The 26,649-nt window shown below is 36.2% G+C and overlaps 1 protein-coding gene across 14 annotated transcripts in view; it reads left to right on the top strand.

Annotated features, from left to right (window-relative positions):
* Positions 1-26,649, top strand: part of CASK (calcium/calmodulin dependent serine protein kinase) — a 361,531-nt gene that overhangs the window by 237,141 nt on the left and 97,741 nt on the right. For all 14 annotated transcript variants that reach the window (XM_019747875.3, XM_019747874.3, XM_019747869.3 and 11 more), the window contains exons 6-9: positions 3,981-4,083; positions 10,710-10,885; positions 15,625-15,747; positions 25,935-26,018. In XM_019747875.3, coding sequence (XP_019603434.1) covers positions 3,981-4,083; positions 10,710-10,885; positions 15,625-15,747; positions 25,935-26,018 — 486 coding nt within the window. The remainder of the gene's footprint in view (positions 1-3,980; positions 4,084-10,709; positions 10,886-15,624; positions 15,748-25,934; positions 26,019-26,649) is intronic.

Genomic DNA, 26,649 nt, shown 5'->3' with positions numbered 1-26,649 from the left:
TCTGAACAGTATTTGAAGAACCTGGGCGGGTTACTTTCTTGCATGCCCCTCAGTTTGGGTTTGTCTGATGTTTCCTCATAATTAGATCCAGTTACATCCTTTGGCCGAAACACCACAGGAGTGTTACTGAGTTCTGCTCAGTGAAGGAAGCACATGCTATCAGTCCCATCTCTAGCAATAGTAACTTTGGTAATAGTGTCTGCCAGGTTTCTCCTCTGTAAAATTACTATTGTACCTTTTGTAATTAGTAAGTATCCTGTGGTGAGCTACTTTGAGATTTCATAAATATCCTGTCACTCTTCAAACTTTCACCCACTAGTTAGCATCCTTTGTTGGTTCTAACCTGAATCAGTTAAGATGGTGATAATTGCCAGATGGTGATTTTCTAATGCCAGAATTTCGTATACATTTATTAATTAATATTCTACATAAAGGAAAGCTTTTTCTCCCTCCGCCATTTATTTACTTATTTATATCAGCATAGACTCATGAATTCTTACTTTATTCAACAGTAAAACAGTATTTTAACCAGGAATCCCTATTAGGTTATATCCTAAGGACAAAAAAAAAACACAAAGAAATCTTAAACAGCATACGGTTTTTGTTTTTGCTAGTAATATAAGCATTGTTATTTTTAAACTTTTTTATACACACACTAAAGGATAAAGCAAATGAGTAATTATGTTAATGTCATCAGGTACCAACATTACTTGACAAAAATCGAAGAAGTAAAGACTCTATAATTGAGCAGGAAGAAGCATCAGTATGAACTGGTGGTTTATTTTTCTCCTCCTAAGAAATATATATGTTTTTTAGCTCTGTCCACTGAAAAGTCAAAACTGATAATCCAGTAGTAATGATATACTTAATACCCATATCATGGATTTATATACCTTTCTCCACTAAACAGAAATGGGACTGTTTGGAGAAATGGCTGGTTCCAGATCTGGAGCAAGAAATAAAAAAGATAAGCCTCGAACATCTTGTGCCTAAAAGCAAGGAAGTGATCAGACGCCTAGAGTCTTACAAAAAGACGTAAGAGCTGACTTAAAGGGGTTCCCACTGGCCAAAAATGGGACAATTTGAGCGTCAAAATGAATAATGGCTGCAACTTATCAAACCACATCAAATATATAAAAATCTATAAGTTCATAATAATATAAAGAACTCTTCATTGTTCACCTTTGGAGGTTGCCTAAAACCAACTTATTATTCTGAAAATAGTTCATAGCAGCTTTACTCATACTATCCAAAAACTGGAAACATCCCAAATGTCCATCAATAGAATGGACTAACTAGTATATTCCTGCAGCAGAATACTTGCTTGGCAATAAAAAGAAATGATCTACTGATCACAACAAAATAGATGAGTCTCAGAAACATGCTGAACAAGAGAAGCCTTACGTGAAAGAGTATATACCATATGGCTTTGTGTATATGAAGTTCTAGCAGACAAAACAAACTTATGGTGAAAAATATCAGAATAATGGTTTGTACTGGGAGCATGGCAGCAGATATTGAATGGGAAGGGGATGAGGGAGATTTCTGGAATGAAGATAACATCTTGATAGGGATTTGGGTTGTCAAAACTCTCTAATGGTACTCTTGAAATTTGTGCATTTCACAGTATGTAAACTTTACCTTAAACATAATTTTAAATAAATATTAAACTAATGATATGTGTGCTGAAGTGCAGTGGAAAGATGAATTAAATGGTTGGATAGAGGGATGAATAGATATTTGATAAAGCAAATGTAGCATAATGTTAATTGTAGAATCTATGTGGTGAATATGTCTATTGTACAATTCTTTCATTTTTCTCTAAATTTGATAGTTTTCATAACAAACTGTTGGAGAGAACCTCCATTTTGAAATCCGTAATTATGGAGCTAGGCATCAATGGCTGCTAAAATAGATACACCACCTATGAAGTATTATTGCAAAAAAACTAAAATTGAATGTGAATCTAATCAAGTTTCTATATATGACTACCAATTTGCAGGAAATACAGGAAATTGAGGAACATATTAAATGAAACAACGTAGGTACCATTAGCCATGTCCAGATCATAGGGGATTCCACAGGGGAAATTACCTAGTATCCTATCAAATTGATGGCATAAATATTTTTAAAGAAGGTGTAAGGAGGATATGTTCCAGAGTAAGAGACTTAAGTGATATAATCATCAAATACAATGTATGGACCTTAAATACTATTTTGAACTAACCAACTGTAAAAAGACATTTTTGAGACAGTCAAGGAAAAATGAATATAGATCTGTATTAGATGATGTTAAAGAATTGTTAATTTTATCGGATGTGATAATGATATTGGGTTTTTTTTAGAATCGTCTGTTAGAAATACTGAACTATTAACAGGTGAAATGATATGACTTGTTTTAAAATACTTCAGCCAAAAAATAGTAAATGGAGATAGATGAAGCAAGAATGGCAATAACTGTTAAAGCTGGGTGACAGGTACATGGATGTTTATTAAGCTATTGTCTCCAATTGTAAATATTAAAAAGTTTTTTAAAAAAGAAACTTCCTCGGCTTTACATTCTCTTCTAGTTACATCCCATTTCTCTATTCCTAGTATTCTAAAGTTTTGGAAGATATCTGAATTTACTATCTCTGTATCATCTTTCCCATTCTCTATCTCCGTCATGGAAAAATGCTGCTATAAATATTCATGGTTCTTGTGTGAATGTAAGTTCTTATTTATCTGGGATAAATACATAAATTTTCAGTTGCTGGGTTGTATGGTAGTTGCATGTTTAGTTTTTTAAAAAACTGCCAAACTGTTATCCAGAGTGGCTTATATTCTTACTAGCAATGTATCAGTGATCCAGTTGCCACATTCTCACCAGCATTTGGTGGAGTCATTTCTTAAAAATAAATCAACTTATTTAAACAAAAAAATAAAAATGAAAGAATAAAACATTCTCAATCTCTCTTGAACCTGGTCCAATGGGAATTTTTTTGGTCTCTATTATACCACTAAAACCCCTTTTATCAAGGTCACTAGTGACATCGAAATTGCCAAATCTAATGGTCACTTCTCAGTTATCTTAAATGACCTCTCAGTAACATTTCAGGACACCGAACTCCTCTGATTTTCCTCCTGTTTCACTGTCTAGGCATTCTGTTTCCTTTGCTAGAGTGTTCGCATTTTTCTAACCTCAAACATTGTTGTGCACTAGGTCTCAATCCTCCGACCTCTTCTCTTCTCTATCAGTAGTCACTCCCTAAGCAATTTAATGTGTTACCTTAAGCTGTAAATGTGGTTAATCCCAAATTTATACCTCTAATCCCAGCCTTCCCTCTCCCATTTTATACACTCCCACACTCAATTTGTATGAAACCAAATTCTTGATCCCTCTAACAAACTCCTCCCTATTTCCAATTTCAGTAAATAGCATCTTCATTTTCACTTAGTTGCCCAAAACAAAATCCTAGTAGTCATACTTGACTTATCTTTTTCTCACACCCCATATCCAGCAGCATTCCTGTCAGCTTTACCTTCAGAATATTTTGGCAGGAGGTGTAAAATATATTTTTCCTTAAACAAAGGTAGACTGTTGCTCAAAGGAAGAGAATATTGCTTAAAAGGCAGAAAATGTATCTGTCTTTCTTGAACATCCATGCTTCCTGAGTAATTATTTTTTAATTATAGTTGACGTATAATATATTAGTTTCAGGGGTACAATACAGAAATTAGAATCCTGAGTAATTCTTAACACCATACCCTAATCTTTGAAGCAAATAATACCTGAAAAATGTTGGCTAGAACAGGTAAGTCTTTGGAGAAATCAGCCAGAAGTAAGAATAGGGCAAATAATTCAAGCATCCAAAATAATTCCAGAAGTTTTTAATGTATTACTATATTGTTGTGTTACTCAGTTTTGCGTAAATTGTTCATCTTCAATTAATCCTTATCTTTAGTTTGTTTTTTATTTGTTTGTCTTGTTTTCTTTTCAGCCGCACTGTGTTCTCCTCGCCTCAAAAGAAAACTCGGCACCTGTTAAACTTGGGGGCTTCGGGGTAGCTATTCAATTGGGGGAGTCTGGACTTGTAGCTGGAGGTAAGAACACGTTTTTTTAAATAACCTTCAAAACCTAGTCACTTTCAGGCTGGTGTAAAACTCTCAAACTAAATGTTAATCTATCTGCAGTGTTTCATGCTCCATTCCACCCAACCCTACTCCACCACCTAAAAGTGCCATCATATAGTTTTGAATTTAATAACTCTGTAGTCATAGCTAAAATTTTAGTCCCTTAATTTTAGTGTCTTTTTACTTTGTATCCCCATCACTTAGTAACAGAAAAGAGAGCCAACATACAGAGATTAAAACAGTGTTGGAAGAAGATGGTACTTGAGGCAAAGTGACTTTTAAAGTGGAACTGACCACATAAAGTCAAATCTAAAATGTGTGGATTAACCACATAAAATTCAGGTTTACATCTATGGCTAATTTTTAATTTCATACTGTTTTCCTCTTTCCATTTGTCAAAGAATCCTACTCAAGCCATAATCTGTGTATTTGGGGAAAGCAAGCAGATGTGAATGCAGACTGATTTTATTATTAGCCAAAGCAGAACATAATAGAAAATTCCCATGCCAGAAAACAAAGAAGAAAAGTTAAAACAGAAACTTTCTTCACCAGTGTACATAGGCGGATGCTAATTACAGATTCAAGTATTTGGTTTTCTGTTTTTTGCTTTGAATAGACTCCAACTCAGAATGCTGTCCTATTTTTAGCTCTCTTTCTGAGTTTTGCAAAGTATTTAGTTCCCCATTCTACAAATTATCAGTCTTCTAGTCACTGCCTCCTATTTTCTATCTCCACATACTGCCAGCCTTCACAAAGAGGAAAAATATGAAAAATGTCAACAGAACCTTTTTAAACTTATCATCTTTCAAGAATGCTTGTATTAAATTCAAACACCTGACAAATGATAAATATCAAAGTAATAATCTGTTCCACAGGTTATTTCATTTCATTTCATTCACTATTATTAAAACAGAAAAGCAGTGTTAACACAGACCATCTTCTGTAAAATGAGCCATGAGTCATAGTTGTATTCTTTAAATCATTATTTCACCACATTGCCCTCTAAAATTAGATTAGATTTAAATTTTCTTCTAGTTTTGCATTTTCTTCCAGCTAATCATTTCCAATAATCTGAAAAACTGCAAGTTGAATATAGCTTCAAAAAGTGATTTTTTTTCCTAATTCAAAACTTTTCACCTGTGATTAGAAGAATGACCAAAGGGTCAGATAGTAAAGTATAGTTTAATCATAGAATGATTGAATGTCAGGATTCAAAGGGGCCTTAACTTCTCCAGTCTTGTAACTAATGAATGAATTCTCTCATAAAATTCCCAGCAAAAGCTTGAGCGCTAGTTTAATTCTTCAGATGGCAAAAAATTCACTATGTCCCAGCACAGTTCATTCCATTTTTGGAAAGCTCCTTAAGTACCGAAATGTTCATCCTTGCATTGAATAGAAATCTCTCTTCCTGTAACTTCCACCCAGGGGTCCTAATTCTGACTTTTAGAGCCACACTGAACAGTTTTAATCCTTCCACATGATAGCCATTTTGATGTTTGTAGATAACTGTCATTTTCCTCGAAGTCTTGTCCAAGTCAGCTTGCATAGGTTAAATTAGCCATTCTGCATATAAACTGGGTCAGACTCTCCTCACTATGCACAAAGTATGAAGCCAGGACTGAACACAACTACAGGTACAGTCCAGCACACAGGAACTTGGGGCTATCACTTCTTTTGCTGTGGGTCTTAAATCCCTATCAGGGTCCCTGAGTTGAATTAGCTTTTTGGACAACCACATAACACTGCTCGCTCAAATTAATCTTGTAATCAACTACAAATCCAAAGTTGTTGTTATTGTTTTTAAATAATTGTTGCTGTTAAACTGACATTCAAATATGGTATTTGTACAGATCACCCCTGTGTTAAGACTACACAGTTATAACAAATAAATTCTGATGATTACATCCCCAAGGTTGATGGAATAAAATTAAATGAAACTAATCCTTTTATCTGTTATACAAGGTGTAATCAAACAATACAGTGAATGTTTAAATAAAAAATGTATTATAGTAAAAGACACATTGCCATTAAAACCCCTCAAAATACTCCCCTTCACTTCGAACACACCCCATTGTTCTTGCCACTTTCTGAAGCAGTTCTGGAAGTCCTCTTTCTTGAGTGTCTTTAGTTGCCCTGTCATGGCTGCCTCGATGTCCTGAATCGATTCAAAACGTTTCCCTTTCATGGTCATTTTGACTTTGGGGAAGAGCCAGAAGTTGCACAGTGCCAGATTCAATGAATAAAGTGGATGAGGACACATCGTAATGTTTATATTTGACAGAAATTGTCGTACCAGAAGTGATGTGTGACATGGAGCATTGTCAAGATGGAGGATGATTTACAGCACACTTTAAAACACACCTTCTCTCAACAGTAGTTCACACGTGACTGACTGCACCAAACAGGTTGAAACTTGTCCCACACTGTTACTAAGGTTCGATGTGCCACTACCCATATTGAAGATCTCTGCCTTTGCATTCGGCAGCAGCGTTCACTGTAGTTTTTTATCACAACCGAAAGGCTCCATGTCACAAATCACTTCTGGCTCCATGTCACACGTCGCTTCTGGTACAGCAATTTCTGTCTAATAAAAACATTACAGTGAGTCCTCATCCACCTTGTTCACTGTATCTGGCACCATGCAACTTCTGGCTCTTCCCCAAAGTCAAAATGACCATGAAAGGTAAACGTTTGAATCAATTCAGGACATCGAAGCAGCCACGACAGCACAACTAAAGATACTCACGAAAGAGGACTTCCAGAACTGCTTCAGAAAGTAGCAAGAATGATGGCATAAGTGTGTTTGAAACAAGGGGGAGTATTTTGAGGGGGATTAATGGTAATGTGTCTTACAGTAATACATTTTTTAGTTTAAACATTCACTGTATTTTTTGATCAAAAATACTGGCCATATAGAATGACTTTGTTTCTCTTAGTCTGGATCTGCATCCTATTAGTATGCAGAAAGGCATGGCTTCATATTTTATTGTGCATCTTGATTTTGGGGGAAAACAGATTCATTAATTTACCTGGACATTTTCTACATTTTAATCTATTTTATGAAAGTCCAGGAACCTTCCTCCTTAATTGCATATTTTTAAAGGTGATTTTGAACTAACAGTGTGTGAGCCATGCAAAATTTATTTTTCTCAGTACTTCTAGAATTAAAATACTTTTTGATGATTGAAATGTTGTCATTTCTTAACCTTTCCTTACAGTCTTGAAATAACTACTTCAAGCATTACAATGTCTTTAAAAATATGATATGTGTACTTAAGAGATAAATGATTTCTCTTATTAAAAGCTTTCCTGTTGTTTCGGGTGCTTTTGAAAATTTTGCTAGTATTTATCAGTTAATCTGCTAGCATTTAACAGAAAGCTATTTTCCTGTCAGTTGGAATCTTTGGTCACGCAGTCCTCCAAATAGAAAGGAATTTCCTCCTTTATATGTTCCATATAGTAAAAAACATTTACATATATTTACACTTCTCCTATCTGAAACTCAGCTATTTGGAAAACTCACTTATCCAGAAGATAACTGGGAACCTAGAAAATCATTATAATAGCAGTATTCTCTTTCCTCCCTTTAAAACCCACTGGTTATCCTCTCAAGTGAGAATGTGAAGACACTCTCTCTGAGGCTGACATGCTCCCTTTTTTTCAAAAAGATTTGTGGATTTGTTCCTTTATACCTTGCACCTGCTATTCACCCTGGTTGAAATGCCTTTTGTCATTTTATCTAGCCAGTTAACTCTTACTGTTCTTAAAGCCTGAGCTAACAATCATCTCATCTTAAAAGCAGGCTGAACTTCACCATCTCAAGTTCGGTAACCTACTCCTTCTCTCCCATATTACCATACCTATCTGAGTTACATACCTCCATGTATCATTTGATGTAGGGATTTATAATCATATCAAAGACTAAGCTTTGTGAGTGTCCAGGGGGACCATGGCTTGTCCCTCTGTACGTCCACAGCACCTATCATGATGTCTAGGACCTAGCAGGCACTTCAGAAGTTGTTATTAAATGAAATATTCTGGTTGCTAATTAGTTTCTGGTTAATAGCAGGTTTTATGCAACAAATTATGAGGCTGGAGTGAGCAAAGTGAGAGCAAAGAAATGAAAGCCTAACAAAAAAATCTGTTGATCAAATACCAAAACTGGGAAAGCACAGCAGCCTTTTAATACTGAAGTCCCTGAGAATGTTTCCTGTTCTATAGCATAGTTCTTTAATTGATATCCACAATGACAATTCTGAGTCATCAAGAAAAGGTTAAATTGAATACCTCTGAAGTCCCTGAGAATGTTTCCTGTTCTATAGCATAGTTCTTTAATTGATATCCGCAATGACAATTCTGAGTCATCAAGAAAAGGTTAAATTACGTGCAGCATCTTGTGTAAAAGAAGTCAGGAAATTGTAGGAAGGTAGCCATCCAACAGTGTTAAAAGTAAAAAGGTTTGGGTGCATAAAGATTCAAGTCTTACAGTAGTGAATATGTAGCTATTCAGAACAATTCCCTCCCTGGGGTTCTAGGTAATGAGGTCTTATTATATTATCAGAAAACATACCATGTAAGTATTTAAATGTATATCTGATGTATGTCATATACAGTGACATTTAATTTGGTTTCGTAATTGACTTCCTGTTCTTAGAATTTTGTGGTCAAAGTCATGAAAATCAAGTGACTACAAAGAAGGAAAAGTTTTAAGAGATTGCAAACAAGGAGTTTGGGGAGATCAGTGTAGGTTAATTTCTGTCCTTTTACATTCCATCCATCTGCACAAAATTAAAAAGATCATTCCTATATATTCTTTCTACCATCGTCTTTCTATCATCTATGAGCAAATTCTTGAACCAAAAGACATGCATCTTCCTCTAGGATAAATACTAATTCTCCACATCAGGGTAGTCTTCAATCCAGATAAATGGACAGAACCTCCTCAGGAAGGCTGGGGCTGGCCATGGTGGCTCTGACTAATCCCAAAGTGAGGCCCCCATTTTGAGCTGCTTGGCCCTTTTTTTCGTGGGAAGGAGGAGGAGGTAAGTTGAGTTTCAAAGCATTATGCAAACTGTCAGCAGGTACCCTGATGTCTTAATCTGCTCGTCCCTACTCATGCCAGCTCCTGACCATCAGAACAAGGTGAATTTCCAACATCCCCGCTCTGCCCAGGCTGTTAATGACGTAGGAGGCTTAGGTCTCATCACTTCATCTTCTTTATGTTACTTGAGGAAGCAAAAGGGGGCAGTACAGAAATAAAAATGTTTCCTTCTAACCAGCAGAGTTTTCACTGATCTACTACTGCACATTTTAAATGAAAATATTTTCATTCTCTGAATCCTGAACTTAATCTCTTTTATTATGAGGAAGGGAGGGGAATCATAATGATCGGTAGCAAGGGAAATCCCCTGCACACACACTGAGAGCTGCTTTATCTGTCTCCATCCCAAATGAGTTTGACAATCACTAATAGGACTTTATGATACAGTCTCTCTAGCTGGATTAGAAGATCTCTACAGTCTTTTTAAACTCTGAACCACAGTTCTGAGCTCTAGATAAGGTATTATGCAACATTCAAAATAGAAATAAAAAACTATCTTGGAGTCAATATGATGAGAGAGAGAGAGAGGAGGGGGCTGGGCCTGCATACAGCTGAAAGAGCTCCCAAGTCTGATGGGCAGTGCCCCCTCCCACAATAATTGCCCTACAGGGTACAAGCCTTTCATTCTACAATAGTAGAAAAGACTCCCTTTGGGATACTGAAAGATGCTTACTAGCATGTAAACAACTGCTATCAGATTCTTTCCCAAAAGATGGTTTTGATAGGGAAAAAAGAAAATTCTTTAAAGAAGATGAAGGTCAAAAAGGATTGAATGGGGGCAGCTTCATCACTTTGTTTTATGTTATGCGTTTGCCTCATTCTCTTCAAATGTTAGCACTAGGAGGAAGCTTTAAAAATCCTATTATAATAAAATACTACTAACCATTGTTAATGGCTGTAGCCAACTCCTAAAATCAACTGAACAAGACTTCAGATTCACATTCATATTCCAAATAAAAGTTCTCAGCATTAGGTTTAGTTTGAGAATTTCCATTTGGCAGTCAAAAGTAATCTTTTCCTCCACAGATTTTTTTTTCATTCCTCCCCAACCCGTCCCCTCCCTGCCCCTGCCCAGAGTAGGCCCTCCCATTCTTTCCTGGGCAGCTGCAGACTTTGCCTATTGACTCTTCCACCTGCCTCTGCTCTATATTTTTAATGATTTTCAAACATGTGAAAATTAGAAAATTTAAACAACTTCTTCATGAAGCAAAAAGTAGGTAAATAATTACCGTGTGCTCTGCTGAATTCAATAAGAAGTACCAATGGTAGGAAACAAAGTACCTATCCTGGGCTCTATTTTCAAGAGGTGATCAGATAAATAATTTATTTCTTTCTGTGAACTTGATTTTATGGAAGAGGGGAGAGGTGGTGAGAGAATATATTGTTAAACTTTTTGTTCAGACTGTTATTGTTCTATTATTTTCCGTTTTCAAATAGGGGGAAAAGCCCATCTTATGTAAACATTTTTTCCTTGATGTTATTGTTTTAAATGTAGGACGTGTTGGAACACCTCATTTTATGGCCCCAGAAGTTGTCAAAAGAGAGCCTTATGGAAAACCTGTAGATGTCTGGGGTTGTGGCGTGATCCTTTTTATCCTGCTCAGTGGTTGTTTGCCTTTTTATGGAACCAAGGAAAGATTGTTTGAAGGCATTATTAAAGGAAAATATAAGGTAATATATTATGAATGTTTTACTTTTTCCATTGAGATTCAATTATTCTGAAAAATGTGCTTTGGAGTAATTATCTGTCTTTGAATTGCTTAATGATTGCCATGTAGTTACCAAGTCAGAGAAGTTCTTTGCTCCTATCATTGACCCGCTAGCCTCGGTAGGCAACATAGGCCTCAAGTAAATTTGAGTCTATCAGCTGAATTGTCATCGAGTTGAAAGAGAGGTAGTGGCTTTAAAACAACCATTGCCTTGCCCCTCCCTTCTCCTTCCCTCTCTGCGACAGCTGAAGTCCGTCCCATGTTTGGATTCCGACTCTGTTTTCAGGCTAGAAAACAGGGACCCTCATCCTCTTTGATATAGTGTGAAAACCAGAGACCAGATGGATGTGCCCCTTTCCCCCACGTACCAGTCGACAGTTTAAGAGTCCTGGGCCCTCAGCGTCACAAACCATACTACAAATCAAATGTATTTTACCACAAATACATTCTTGCAAAACTGCTCATTTAGCTAGGTGAAAGAACGTGTTTGGTTAGTGCCCTACTGATTTCAAGTAAAATTTTAGTTCAGGGAAAGAATTTGAAATGGTACTTGGAATTTATTGTGGTAGAATTTAACTTTTTATTTTACCGTGAGTAAGGTATTTGTGACAGACCTGGGCCCAGATTTAAAAAGTATCCATTAGCTGTCTGGTGACCAAACCCATTTATTCAGGCTAAAGTAGAAAATGAATTTCTTTGACCCTTTTTTGTGTAACTTGAGGAAAGGGCTTCATTTTTAAAGCTTTTTGCTTAATTTGTAAAGCTAAAATAGAAATTTCATCCAGGTAATTTTAGTAATTCTTTATTTTATATTTAGTGTCTATCAGCCTTTATTTGTTTTGCTTTATCACACGTTATTGCATTTTATGTAGTCATCCAGCACAGCTGAAAATTCTGTCATTTACATTCCAGGATAATCTGAAATGCCAGTATCACAACTGCAGCCCATAATATAATTTAGAGCCATCTTGGTGTGACTTAAACATTCACATTTTTCTTTGGCTAATGTGGATTGGTAATTACTTGTACTATTCATAGACTTCTGGTTAGTAAATTATTAATTTCATTATTCAAAAAGTAAAATGTCATTACTGGCATTGTGACTAGCTATATCAAAAAGACCTAAGGAATTCTTGTAAATCAATAAGCTTAAAGTTGTTCTCCCTACCCCGGCTTTTTTGCCCTACATCACCACGTATGGCTGACAGAATGGAGTGCTGTATATGGGAAGTATGGGGGAGTGTGTCTGGATATCAGACCAGGGCAGCTTATGTCGAGGAAGTTCATTTTCCTCCCATTATTACTAAAATCTGTACTTTCTACTCAGCAGAATCACTGTTTCATTTTCAGCCATGCCTGGCAACATAAAACCAAACACACTGGTTTATAAAACACTAAACTCCAAAACTGTGAGGCCCCTAAAGTCTTCTTTTCAATTCCTCAGTAATGTTAGAATTTTATATGGGACTTGGAAAAAAGTAAAGAAAAACAGAAGAAAAAGAAAAGAAAGGTAAAGTAAGGTAGTTTGAGCTGCAGCCTTATTCTTCTAAGCCAAAACTGAAGCTTATGGAGATAAAAAAGTGAGACTTTTATACTTTGTTTTTTGGCCTGTGCACCATCAGCTTATAAAGGTATACAGGTTGTCTTTTATTTTATTTGAATTAAAATATATGCCAAAACTCTGTTGACAGACAAAGACGTTTTAAGTATAGGTTTTTCTGCTTCTGTTAGAGTCAGTTGGCCACTGGGGAATAAAATCAATCCTTTCAAGGTAACTCAGTATCTCAGGAAACTGCTTATAAATCATCATCCCGCTCCAATCCCAGGAAATTGTGAGCAGCTATCAGGAATGCACACCGTGGCTTTCTGGTTGAATTTTGCCAAGTGAAATTACAGATACTAACATATGAAAATAAACACAATTAGTAATGCATCAGCATAATAATAATACTAGCAATAAGGATGGTTAACTCATACATAGCACTTACTTTGTGCCAGGAACTGTTCTAAGCACTTATATTAACTCATTTCATCCTCACAGTGACTTATGATGTAAGTACCATATAATAAAATCTTCCACCTGCCTTTTTGAGTTATAAGCATTTGCTAATAATAGAATTCTTCTTTTGTGTTTGTTCAGTTCCTAACTTCCCTGTTTCTAAGACAATGTGCTTCATTCCAACAGCTTCTGGTATTTGATTTTGTCTATATTTAAAGCATTGGGTAGTTTGTTTGTTTTTTTCTTTGTAAGAAACTTGGACTGTTCACACATGTCTAAAAATTGAATTATTTTTAAATTCCCTAGTCTTAGTATTATGGTAAGTTAGATGGATGGTGGCAGCTGTATCATAATTTCTGTACCTGGAGGTTTGAAGCTTTGAGGTTAACAACTTATTTACTCTTTTACTTTGTTTACCTCACCTCTTGTTTATATTCATGGCTCTTCCTACAAAAGCCCCAGGTTTTCAGCAGCTCAGTTTGAAACATAGATCCATCTCTACCATCAATGATGAACCTGGCTTATCTTTTTTAAGAAAAAATACTGTGCTATGATTCTTTCAGCATTTATTTTTACATTTTTTATCGAGAATTTTCAAACAAAAACAATAGAGGTAACAGTATAATGAATCCCCAGCTTCAATACTTATCAACATGTTTATCCATATTCCACATACTACTAGATTATTTTGAAGCAGATCTCCAAAATATCATTTCATCATTCTTGTGGTTCTTAACACAAGAACTATTTTTATCGCTTCTCGGCCTTTTGGCTAAGATCAAGTGAAGAACTATTTTAAAAATCCTTGATCTCTATGGGTATTTTCAAGAAAATTTTGATGATAACTTCTAAATGTAGTTCATTTAAATTGTTGGTTTATAAACTATTACTGGTTTTAAGTAATTGTAACTTTTCATTCTCATTTGCTAGCTTACTTGATCTTCTAAAGTAGATGTGAGAGAATACTATTTAACGGGAATATGTGCTAACATTTAATTTCAATAAAATTTTTTATAAAGGACAAAAATATATTTTCCAAAGTATATAAAAGATACAGTATCATCTTATATCATTGTTAACTCATGGCCAGATGGTGTATATCTACACAGCAGAAGTCTAAACTGGGTGGTTTTTGTATTTAAATAAGTGGCTGCTATTACAGCCTTGTTTTGTTCCCCCTTTATATACTCAACCTCCCAAATTAATTTCAGCTACTCTTCTCAGCTGAAGAAAGAGAAAACCCTAGACTGGGCTCCGTCATTAAAAAAGAAGGGGGAGTATACTTCTCAACTTCTACTCACTTCAGAAATCTTACCACCACTTTCAGAGGATTTCTCAACCTCATTCCCAAAGACCAGTGATTCAGACTTTAAAGAGTGCATCAGCTTTAGGATCGAGAGGAAGGAGCAAGGCTATCTATCTAAGCCTCCTCTAATCACTCACCTTATTTCAAACTGGTCGATTGATCACACTTTCAGTAGGATGACAATATTTCAACAGTCTCCTGGCATTAATTTTAATGGGCTCTGACAAGCAGAAGTGACTATCGTGTGGAATTCTGCCTGTTAGAAAAAGAAAATGGAACACCCTCCAATTTTAAGAGTTATCCCTAACATGGAGACATTTTCTACTCCCCATCTACAAGTACAAAGCCTCACATTAGCCAGACAAAATTGTAATGATTCATATGTACTGTGATGCAAGTTGTGATTTCATTTGGCTTTAAATTGTTGTGGACTTTATTCTCCATCTTTCTCCTTTAGAAGGTGACATAGGTTCTGCCAGTTAAAGCAATGGCATTGCCTAAAGCTCCTGGCACCCGGCCACTTACTTAAGCTCACCGATCAGCTTCCTGATATTAAATAGGGAACGAGACTGTACTCGTCTCTATATTCCTGTCCCCACTTGCCTTCCCAACCCTAAGCCCAAAGTATTCCTGTGCCCTTGTTTTCTGGTTCCTGGTCTGAGACTTACCCCTTTTCCCAGGAGACTTCCAGTTCTTATCCTCACAGATCCAGAATCTTCCTCACAAGTCCTGTGTCTTTTGAACAACTCGTACTTTTTTTTGTTTGGTCAGTTTATCTTGTGGCTTAGTTGTCTCTAAAAGGGGGACAAAAGTAATCTTCACTAAGGACAATATACAAGTGAATTGGTTATTTTGTAGGGCTTATGGTCATAATATATTTTTTCCAAATACTGAAATTGATATACAGTGACCAAAATAGCCTATTAATAACTTTGCATAGCTTCATAATTACTGCTAATCCCAATATTTAAAAAGAAAATATTAAAAATATTTCTTTAAAACTTTTAACTTTTAAATGTTTTTTAGTCCTTCTTTCTAAGTCAAACAAGTCTAGCCCCTTTAGCTAAGGTAGAAACTGGAATCATGAACAGTCCATTTTTCCATTATTAAAAATATTTAACTTACGGAACAAGAACATATGTAAGCAATATTGACTGTTGCAAAAATCTCATACAATGAGCAACCACACAAAAAAATTGCATTTGTCCTCTTTTCCTTAGAACACAAACCTTTTTTTTAATGTGGTGTTTTTTTAAAAACAAACCTTTAGAATCAGATTTCTGTTCTTTGCTCTGAGAATTTCATTGACATTGCAATGGTATAGGACTATTCAATAACAGTAAATGTTAACTTTTCACTGAAAATAGCTATGTCATTTTCCTTCCCTCCTCTTCAGATGAATCCAAGGCAGTGGAGCCATATCTCTGAAAGTGCCAAAGACCTAGTGCGTCGCATGCTGATGCTGGATCCAGCTGAAAGGATCACTGTTTATGAAGCACTGAATCACCCCTGGCTTAAGGTACATGAGCTCATAGATGGCCTTCTACACTTAACACTTAACACTTCCAGTGACAGGAATGTGTTGGCTCTCTAAGGTGCCCTTTCCACGTAATCTTTTTTTCTGAGCATTTTTCATTACATTTTTGTTCCTCTGGTTTGCTGTTTCTGCACATCCTCTGTCAAAATATCTGAGTCAAGTGACATTCCGCTATCAGACAGAGGGTACAAAAGCAGATTGAGACAGAATATATCAGGAAGAAAGGCCTTTTTGTTCTCTACCAATACGTGTTCCAAAGATGTGCAACATGAATAACTGAAATAGTACTGTATTAAAATACATTGATTATCTTTATTTTGGGTGTGACTGCGTGGTTTGTAGCATTATTTTTATTTCAATAGATACAAATAGGGATTTACTGTCCTAGGGAAAAGGCAGATTTTTAAAATTCTTTTTTCTATACCTTCTTGCCAGTGAATTTAAAGAAAATTGCAACTTGGGACTTCCATTAAACAGTACTATTTGACGACAACATTACACAGTTCAATAATTCATGAAATTCTAACTTTACAGGTGAGAAAACTAAGGCTCAGAGAATCTTGCCCCAAGTCACAGAAGTTGACAGCGGTGGAACCAGGGTTTTAATTCTGCCTGTACATGAGATCCCACCCTTTTCACATACTTAAGGACGTCGCTCCAGCCATTTTCCCCTTTCCTGTGTGATCAGTTTCCTACCTCTGTTGAATCTAACATGCTACAATTTATTTTTATTATACACACACATACATCTTCTGCTGACCCGACTACTGCCTCCAGCTTCTATTACTCTTCTCTGCTCTCCTTGACAGCAAAAGTCCTAGAAAGAGTTGTCTGTGCTGACTTTCTCCAGTTTCTCCCATCCCTTCTTGAACCCACTCTAGTGGGTTGCAATCCTACCAACTCCACTAAAACAGCTCTTGTCAAGTCACTAATGACCTTCACATTGCTCACATCCAGTGGTCAGATCTCAGGCTTTCTACCTCTTGGCATCTCAGCAACAGTGGACATCCATCCACCTGAAACACTGTTTTCTTTTGGTTTCAGGGCACCTCACTCTCCTGGTTTCCCTTCTGCCTCTGTGCCTGCTTCTTCTCAGATCGTGCTGATTCTTCCGCATCTCCCCTCACCCCACCCACCTCTTCACAGTGCAGTGCTACAGGCCTCTGTCCTTGTTCCTTTTCTCTGTTTACACTCAGGCCCTTGGAGACCTCACTTAATTTTAATGGCTTTAAATGCTGTCTGTACACTAATGTCTCCTGAATTTATACCTTCTGGTCAGGCCCCTCCCCTGGTGTATTCTTTCTTAATCTTATATATATAATTTTGCTCCCTGATACCGCTCTGATTTCACTCCTTATTGTTCTCTTCTCTCATTCTCTTCCCCTCATATTGTCCTCTGACAGCTGACATATTCTTGCCTCAGCACCCCTGTTAGTCATGCCCTTTCCCTAGAACACTCTTCCCCAGGATATCTTCATGGCTTATTCCCCTACCTTCTTCACGTCTTTGCTTAGATATAAGCTTCTTAGTAAGCTCTTCCCTGAGCACCCAACTTAAAATTTGGGAGAAGGAATGCCCCCTGCTGCCAGTATTCCCTATCCCCCTTCCCTGCCTTAGTTTTCTCCATAGCATTTGTCACCATAAGGCATACTTATATTTTACTTGTTGTCTGTTTATCTCCATAAAATATAAGCTGCATAAGGGTGGGAGTTGGGGGCTATTGGTTCACTTCTGTATAGCACCCTAGAGAGTGTCGGGCTCACTCTCTAGTAGGTGTAGTAGGTGCTCAATAAGTATTAATTATTTAATGCATGAACAAATGGATGTTCATTATATTATATCATGCTACATCCCCAGAGATTATGCAAAACAATAAAATGTATTAAAACATATGTTAATAATATATCTTAGTGGCAATGGCTTGAACAATAATGTTGCAGAATAATTTTGAGATTCCAATGGATCTTGATTCTCCTTAAGAATATTACTTCTCAAATCTGCATTCCATCCTCTGATATTCAGTTCTAGTTACTCTTGACTTGACATGTCCGGTTCTAGTTATTCCTGATTTCCCCTAGAAAAGAGTCGGTACAGTTCTTAGATACTTTCTTAGTACAGGAATACCTTGTTTTATGGCGCTTTGCCTTATTGCACTTCACAGATACTGCATTTTTTCAGAAATTGAAAGTAAGACCCTCCACCAGCAAAAAGATTATGACTTGTTAAAGCTCAGATGATGCCTAGCATTTTTTTAGCAATAAAGTATTTTTAATTAAGGTATAAATGTTGTTTTTTTAGGAATAATGCTATTGCACACTTAATAGACTACTGCAGTACAGTGTAAACATCATTTATATGCACCAGGAAGCCAAAAAATTCATGTGACTTGCTTTATCATGGTGATCTGAAACTGAACCTGCAGTATCTCCGAGGTCTGTCTGTATTTCTCCCAGAAATGAACACTCCTGTTTCTGGGAGACATTCCTATTTCTCCTTTGCCTTTCGCAGTTTCTCCATAATGGGGATCTTTTGTTCATTAGAAGCTAATTTAAATGGCAAATAACAATGAAAATGGCAGCCAGAGTAATCGTTGTTAAGATCCTTTAGAAAATTTGGCTTTCATTATCATGCTTATCTTGACTAATAACATTTATTTTTAGAAACCCTTGTGCCTGCAATGGTTCTCATTTGAAATAACCTGAGCTTAATACATAATATCGATTTCTGGCCCCAGAAAGACAGAAGACAGAAATGTCAATAACTTAAATGAAAAAGGTCCAGAAACTGAGGTCAGCGTCGTGTGTCATATAGGAACTACAGTTTACCTTCACTGCTTATGTGTCATCTGAAGATGGAAGAATTCAATGAGAATGTTATCTAGCTGATGAGAACAGACTTGTTATATTTAAATACTTGTCCATGTAAACTTGTAAATCATTGCTGTGGATGTAGTGGTATTAATTTAGTAATGGCTAAAATTTAAGCTATGGTTTAAATATGAAAAACTGCTGAATAACTGCAAAGTGAAGGAATAAGATGATGAAAATCTTTCTAATGCAGAATGCCCAAAGTCATAATACCATTGCTTTATGTCAAAAAAAAAAAAAAAAAAAAAAAAAAAACCCCACAAAAATAAGAAGAATTATTTCTTTGGTGAAAAAAAAAATGATGTCCTTTCAATCATTTCATATCAAAAAAGAATTTCATGGGATGGCCAGTTAGCTCAGTTGGTTAGAGCGTGGTGCTGATAACACCAAGGTGGCTGGTTCGATCCCCGCATGGACCACTGTGAGCTGTGCCCTCCTTAAAAAAAAGTAAAAAATAAAACGGATATTTAAAAAAAAAAAAAAAAGAATTTCAGTAAATATACCAAGTAATATGTGAATGTCTCATGGTTGTTAAATCATACCAGTGTTTAACACCTTTATCTGTCTAAATTAGTGATGCTTGCTGTGAATATTCATTCCAACAAAATTAGGACCAACTAAAATTGTACTTTCCTCAGAGATGGCTGAGCTCTTTTCACAACTTTTGTAGCATTAACATGTAGACCCTAAAGTATATTACTGTACTAAAACGTGAAAAGAGTATTTCTGTCAGGCTAAATCAATTTGAATTTTGGAAAAAATCAACCAACACACTAATTAAATGTATATTCAGCAGCTAGTGTGTAAAAAGGACAATGAATCAAGTATTTCATTAAAATGTAAGGCACATTCTGTAGAAATTTTTCTGAATTCATGTGACATTACTGTTAATTTCAGGTAGGATTAGTCCAGAACAATTTGTTTTTGTTCTTGTGTCTCATTTATAATGCCTTAGGGTTCTGTTATTGTTTGCTGTTAAGAGATTCCTTAATAGATAGTTTTTGAATCTCATGATTTCATCTGCTTAGAAAATATCAGAAATCATAATTTTATAAACAAACATTTTTTACTATGCCCTTATCTCTCCACTTCACTTTAGTGAATGGTGAGCAGAAAAGGTGTTCACTGGAAATAGAGTTCACAGTCTGCTATGGACTAAACTTCCCAATCTATTACAGAAAAGCATAGTTAGGCTATGAAATGGATTTTCAAATGATAGTAATATAACATGAAGACACAGAAGGAGAACCTCAAAGAGTCACATGTGAGATGCACCACACAGGAGTACAGAAGTACAGGCTCAGGAAGACTAATGAGGAACGTGAAAGATCACTAAACTGGAGCTCCAGGGAAGGCTGCACGTGTTAGTGGGACTGAAGTGGGCCATGAGCTCCATGTGGGAAGTACAGGAGAGCACGGGCAAAGCATCACAAAGTGTTCAGTGCGTGGTAGGGGCAGGAAGCAAACTGGCATAATATAGTAGTCCTCCCTTATTCTAGAAGGATACGTTCCTAGACCCCCAGTAGATACCTGAAACCGCGGATAGTACTGAAACCTATATATACTATGTTTTGTCCTATACATACATACCTATGCTAAAGTCTAATTTATAAATTAGGCACAGTAAGAGATTAACAACAATAATTAATAACATAAAACAGTTGATCTGATGACCAGGGTGGCTACTAAGTGATTAATGTGCAGGAAGCATATAGAGCATGGATATGCTGTACAAAGGAATGATTCACATCCAGGGTAGGACAGAGTGGGATGGCGCGAGATTTCATCACACTACTCAGAATGCACACAATTCAAAACTTATGAATTGATTATTTCTGGAATTTTCCATTTAATATTTTTGGACCATGGTTGACAGCGAGTAACTAAAACCATGGAAAGTGAAACCATAGATAAGGTTTCTGTACAAATGTCAGCTATTTGAAGGATTGTAGCAGTAGCAGCCTGGAAATTTTTGTTTGAGTGAAGACGATATACAGTCTAGAATGCAAAACTAAGTACTTTGGATATTAGGATATAGAGAGTAAAAAGCTGCTGCCAGCTTTTGTGCAATGGTACAGTGCAAGCAGCATGCTTATATAATTCCTTTGGACACTGTGAGCAGGTGGGTTGCCTGTCGGATGCAAGCAGAAGATGCAAAGAGATCTTATAGAAGCTGTGGGTGGGTGTCCAATCAGGAGGCGACAGGGGCCTGGACCAGGGAGTAAAAGTGGGAGCGGGAAAGAGGTACCCGGACTGAGAGATTTTAAGGAAAGAAAATTGACGGGGCTCAGCGAGTGATTCGAGGTATTTAGAATTAAGAAACCCATAGGAGGGTTAAACACGTAGAGTGAAAGTGATGTATTTTAAACTTTTACTTTTGAAATAATTTCAGACTCACACAAAAGTGGCACAAATAGTACAGAGTTCCCACGTACTCTTCACCGTTCTTCCCCCAATGATAACATCTTATAAACCATAACACAATGATCAAAACTAAGAAATCAGCATTGGAGCACTACTGTTAACTAAACTACAGGCTTTTGAACTTCACCAGTTTTTATATGTATTCCTTTTTGTGTGTGTATGTGTGAATAGTTCTATGAAATTTTATCACATGTATAGAATTGTATAACCACCACCATGATCAGCATATAGAACTGTTCTGTCACCTCTCATGCTAATAATCATATCCTCCTCCCGACCCTAACCCCTAGTAACTACTGACCCATTGTTCATAACTATAATTTTTGTCCATTCGAGAGTATAATAAAAATGAAATTATACAATATATAAGTGCTTAGGGAAAACTCACTTCTGTGTGTTTCTCCTTTGCTCTTACACTACTACCACACTCACAACACTTCTGACATCAGATGTATGTGCCAAGCAATTCTTTTGACACCAGCAGGGTGTCCTACATTTCAATTCAATTCTGACACTGCCTGGAGTTAATGCAGACCCCACAGGTTAAGGGCTCAGTCCCACAAGACTGCTCCCCACTTCAGATGCCATTTGCAAGTAGTAGGTCCCCATGTTACTCACAACTTGTATCCAACTTGGCTACAAATTGGAGTTTTCCATGACCCCCCCCTTCCCTTGGATTTGATTATTTGCTAGAACAACTCACAGAACTCAGGGAAACACTTTATGTCAATTAAACATCACCAGGCATAACAATTAAAATTTATAATCCATAATCAGTAACAGCAATCCATTAAAAGATCCCATTGCTTCTAAAATAGCAATTTTATCCTTCTCTCTGCTAATTATTTGATAAATTCTTATGTCTTCTGTATTTGTGAACCTGTTTTGGGGTTGTTTTTTTAACTTTTATTTATTAGTGTGTTCTTCCAGGACCCATCGGCTCCAAGTCAAGTAGTTGTTTCAATCTAGTTGTGGAGGGCACAGCTCACAGTGACCCATGTGGGGATCGGACCGGCAACCTTGTTAAAAGCACCACACTCTAACCAGCTGAGCTAACCAGCTGCCCCCTGTGAACCTATTTTGGCTCAGTGCAGGGAAAGGAGGTTAAGTCCCTAAAGATAATGAACTCATTTCCAAGGTATTTAGCATAGACTCTAGCAGAGTTGAAACTTGTAGTCATTTTGACATTGAGTGTTGTGTGTATACTCAAGAAAGATATAATTTTGCTCTCCAGTGGAACTCTTGTTACTTTTTAGTCATTAATATAGAAAGTAAATTTTTGAAGTGTTTGTATTCATTCCTTAGGAGTTTTCACTGATAATATGGCGAAATTTTGAAAGGGCTAACTGTAAAATTCTACATTTAAATTCAAAAATAAATTATGTAAGTACATGACACCAAAACATTGATTTTAGAAGTGGCTCATATGGAAACAAGAATTTTAGTTACAAAATAATAATAATAATAATAATAATAATAATAATATCACCTTGAACTGAATTTACAAATATTATGTAGTGTCCAGATCAAGAAAAGTTAAAGGGCCACTTCTCTCCATACTAATTAATCTTCATCTGGTATAATGCATCTCATTTTTCTCAACTATGTAATAGGGTAATAATGATGTGTACTTCATAGGATTGCTGTGAGAAATGAGTAATATAAACATTTAAATCACTAGAACAGTGTCTGGCATATAATAAGACCTCAGTAAATGCTAGCTATGATGATGACAATTATGTCCAGTTTGAGCCATTATGTGCCGTTTGAGCATTATTCTACTATCTTATGTAGTTGTTTTAAAAAATAAATGGGATAATGCCTGTGAAAGTCCCAAATTCAGTGCCTGGAACATACTGTAGTTAAGTACTAACTTAATACTTACTACCTTCTAAATGTTTATGACCCCCCAGAAAAATTATTCCCAGCCCAGACCTCTCCTGAACTCTGGGCTTATTTGTCCAAGTACCTACTTGAATCTCCACTTCAACTTTAGGTATCTCAAGCATAACATATCCAAAACTAAAGCCCTGATCTCATTCCCATCTCACCATACCCCCCCCAAAAAAAAAAAATCTATTCTGCCTTCAGTCTTCTTCTTCATTTCATTTGGTGTCAGATTTCCAGTTGTTCACACTGAAAACCTTGGTATTGCCCTTGACTCCTCTCTTTCTCTCACACCCCCCATCCAATTCGTCAGAAAATCCTGTTCTCTCTACCTTCAAAATATATTCAGAATTAGGAACTTCGGTTCTTTGTAAGACACTGTAAAAGAATGAAAAGACAAGCCACAGGGCAGCTGGTTAGCTCAGATGGTTAGAGCGCGGTGCTCTTAACAACAAGGTTGCGGGTTCGATCGCCACATGGGCCTCTGTGAGCTGCGCCCTCCACAACTAGATTGAAACAACTACTTGACTTGGAGCTGATGGGTCCTGGAAAACCACACTTAAAACATAAATTTAGGGAAAAAAAGAAAAGACAAACCACAAATTGGGAGTAAATATTTGCAAATTATATATCTGATAAAGGACTTATGCCCAGAATATATAAAGAATTCTTAAAATTCAGTAAGAAAACACACAACCCAAGTTTTAATATGGGAAAGGATTTCAACAGACACTTCAACAAAGAAGACAAATGGATGTCAGATAAGCTCACACAAGTTGCTCAACATCCTTAATTATTAGGGAAATACAAATGAATGCCACAATGAGACATCTATACACACATGTATCAGAATGGCTAAAATCAAAAAGACTAACCACACCAAGTATTGGTGAAGATATAGAACAACTGGAACTGATACACTGCTCTGGAGATGTAAAATGGTGCAACCACTTTGAAAAACAGTTTGGCAATTTCTTAAAAAGTTAAACATACTCTTATAATATGACCCAGTCATTCTACTCCTAAGTATTTACCTAAGAAAAATGAAATATATGTCCATACAAAGACTGGTACATTAATGTTGGTAGCAGTTTTATCTCTGATAGCCAAAAATTGGAACCCCAGGGTCCATCAACAGATGAATGGATTAAAAAATTGTGACGTATCCTTGGAATATGGATCCTTGGAATGGAATACCACTCAGCAATAAAAAGGAATGAACTATTAATACAGCAATGTGGATAAAGTTCAGAATCCTTATGCTGAGTGAAAGAAGCTGGACAATAATGAGTACATACTGTATGATTCCATTTATTAAAATTCTAGGAAATGTAAACCAATCTGTAGTGATAGAAAGTAGGTCAGTGGTTACCTGGGGACTGGGATGGGGATGGCATAGGAACATGAGGAAACTTTTGAGAGTGATGGATTATTCGTTATCTTGATTGTGGTGATGGTTTTATGGTTATATACATATGTCAAAACTTATCTAATTATACATTTTAAATGTGCAGTTTTTATATGTTAATTATACCTCAGTAAAAGTTTTTGGGGAAAACAAAACAAAACATATTCAGTCTACCTCCTTTTACCCTTTTTATTGTTTCCGTCTGATTTCATCCATCATCTCTCCCCTGGATTACTGTAGTAGCCTCCAAACTGGTCTTCCTGCTTTTTTTTTTTTTTCAGTCCTTGTCCCCTTCCAATCTAATCTCAACACAACCAGCAGAGTGTTCCTTTAAAGCTGTCAGATCATGTCACTCCAGCTTGAAACCCTCCAATGTCTCCCTCTTCCACTCAGAATAAAAGCCAAAGGCCCTTTAAGGCCTATTCCCAGCCTTATCTTCTCTCTGAGCTAACCTACTCTTTACTCCACACACAAGGCTCTCCTCGCTAGTTGTCAAATTCCAGGCACACTCCCTCCTTTGAGTCTGCATTGGTTGTTCTCTCTGCCTAGAACACTCACTCACCTCTTTTGGACGTGACTTTCTCAACTGGACCTACTTTGGCCACCCTATTTTAAGTTGTAGTGTACCCAGTCCCTCTTATTCTGCTTTATTATTTGCTTTATTCTGTAGCACTTTTAACATACTCTACGATTTAGCTTTGTTGGTTTTGTTTACTTATGTATTCCAAGTACATAAGAACAATGCCTGGCACATAGCAGGCTCTCAAGAAATATTTCTGAAATTAATACTGATAGCATATAAATCTTTAGGGTACATTGACAAATTAGAATAGAACCAAAGGGGAAGATAGAAGAATGACAAAAGAGCTCTGACATATGCATGAGGAATAGTTGAGGTGACTGGAGACATTATCACAGAATAGATTTAGTGGAAGCATGATTCTCCCTCTTAACTACTGAAGGGTTATTATATGGAAGAGGTGATGCCCAAACAAGCCAGATATGGGCCCAGGCTGAGTAAGAACTTTCTCACTTTCTTAAAATTGTAGTGGTCTGCCATAAAGAAATGATCCACTATTGGACAAGGTCATACAGAATGGTCTTCCATCCATCGGGGATGGAAGGGGATCCCACATGGGGAAATGGTTGAATTAGATGGCCTTGAAGTTTGTTCTAGTTCAAGATACTGTGATTTTTAAAAAAAATCCAGTTATTCCTAATAACTCAGAATGCTGAATAAGTTGTGCAGTTAATTTTTCAAATGCTTATTTTACCTGACAAGATCATATCAAAGGTAACTTCATACCTTCATCACATTATGATTAATTATTTTAGCCATATATCTGACCCATTATTTCGTCCCTTTATTATTGCTAAAAATAAAACATTATTTTACTATTAGTTTTGACCTTCATATGCCTTGTTTGAGAATGTTTACCAGTATCATGGAATAAAATCTCCAGTCTCCTAGGATTCAATCTAAGTTTTACATTTAATAATTAGGACTTTATTGTTTGTTTTAGGTTAAGCTTCTTCACTTTTTTATACAGTTATAAGTGTTGATTATCTTTCTTCTTTTATAGGAGAGGGATCGTTATGCCTACAAGATTCATCTTCCAGAAACAGTAGAGCAACTGAGGAAATTCAATGCAAGGAGGAAACTAAAGGTAAATTAAAGAAATCATCAAAAAGCCAGACAGATACAGTTGATGATCATGGTTTTATTCTGTTTCAGGGCCCATAAATATATCCTGGTGTTGGCCATTATTTTTCTTATAGCTAAATTCTCACTTCCAAAAATTACCATCTTTTCAATAAGATTTTGGTTTTTTAAATCATGTAAAGTAATATCTAAGTATGAATCCAAACAATAAGTTATAATAAATGGAAGATTAATGATATTTTATATGTTATTTTTAAAATTCATAGCAGAGATAAAATTGCTTTAAAAACTAATTTACTATTATTATCCATTATTTTCTTTTAATTAAAGTTTATCGGGGTGACAATTGTTAGTAAAATTACATAGATTTCAGGTGTACAATTCTGTATTACATCATCTATAAATCACATTGTGTGTTCACCACCTAGAGTCAGTTCTCCTTCCATCACCATATATTTGATCCCCCTTACCCTCATCTACCACCCCCCACACCCCTTACCCTCTGGTAACCACTAAACTATTATCTGTGTCTATGAGTTTCTGTTTCTCATTTGTTTGTCTTGTTCTTTTGTTGTTTACATAAATCTAGGTCATGTTTTCTCAAACAAATATTTGACAAAAAAATGTAGTTTAGT

Source organism: Rhinolophus sinicus, chromosome 18 (assembly GCF_057876585.1).
Source record: "Rhinolophus sinicus isolate RSI-liver-muscle chromosome 18, RSI-T2T, whole genome shotgun sequence".
NCBI lineage: Eukaryota > Metazoa > Chordata > Mammalia > Chiroptera > Rhinolophidae > Rhinolophus > Rhinolophus sinicus.
Note: the sequence above shows the minus strand (reverse complement) of the source record. Positions and strands in the feature narration are given on the sequence as shown.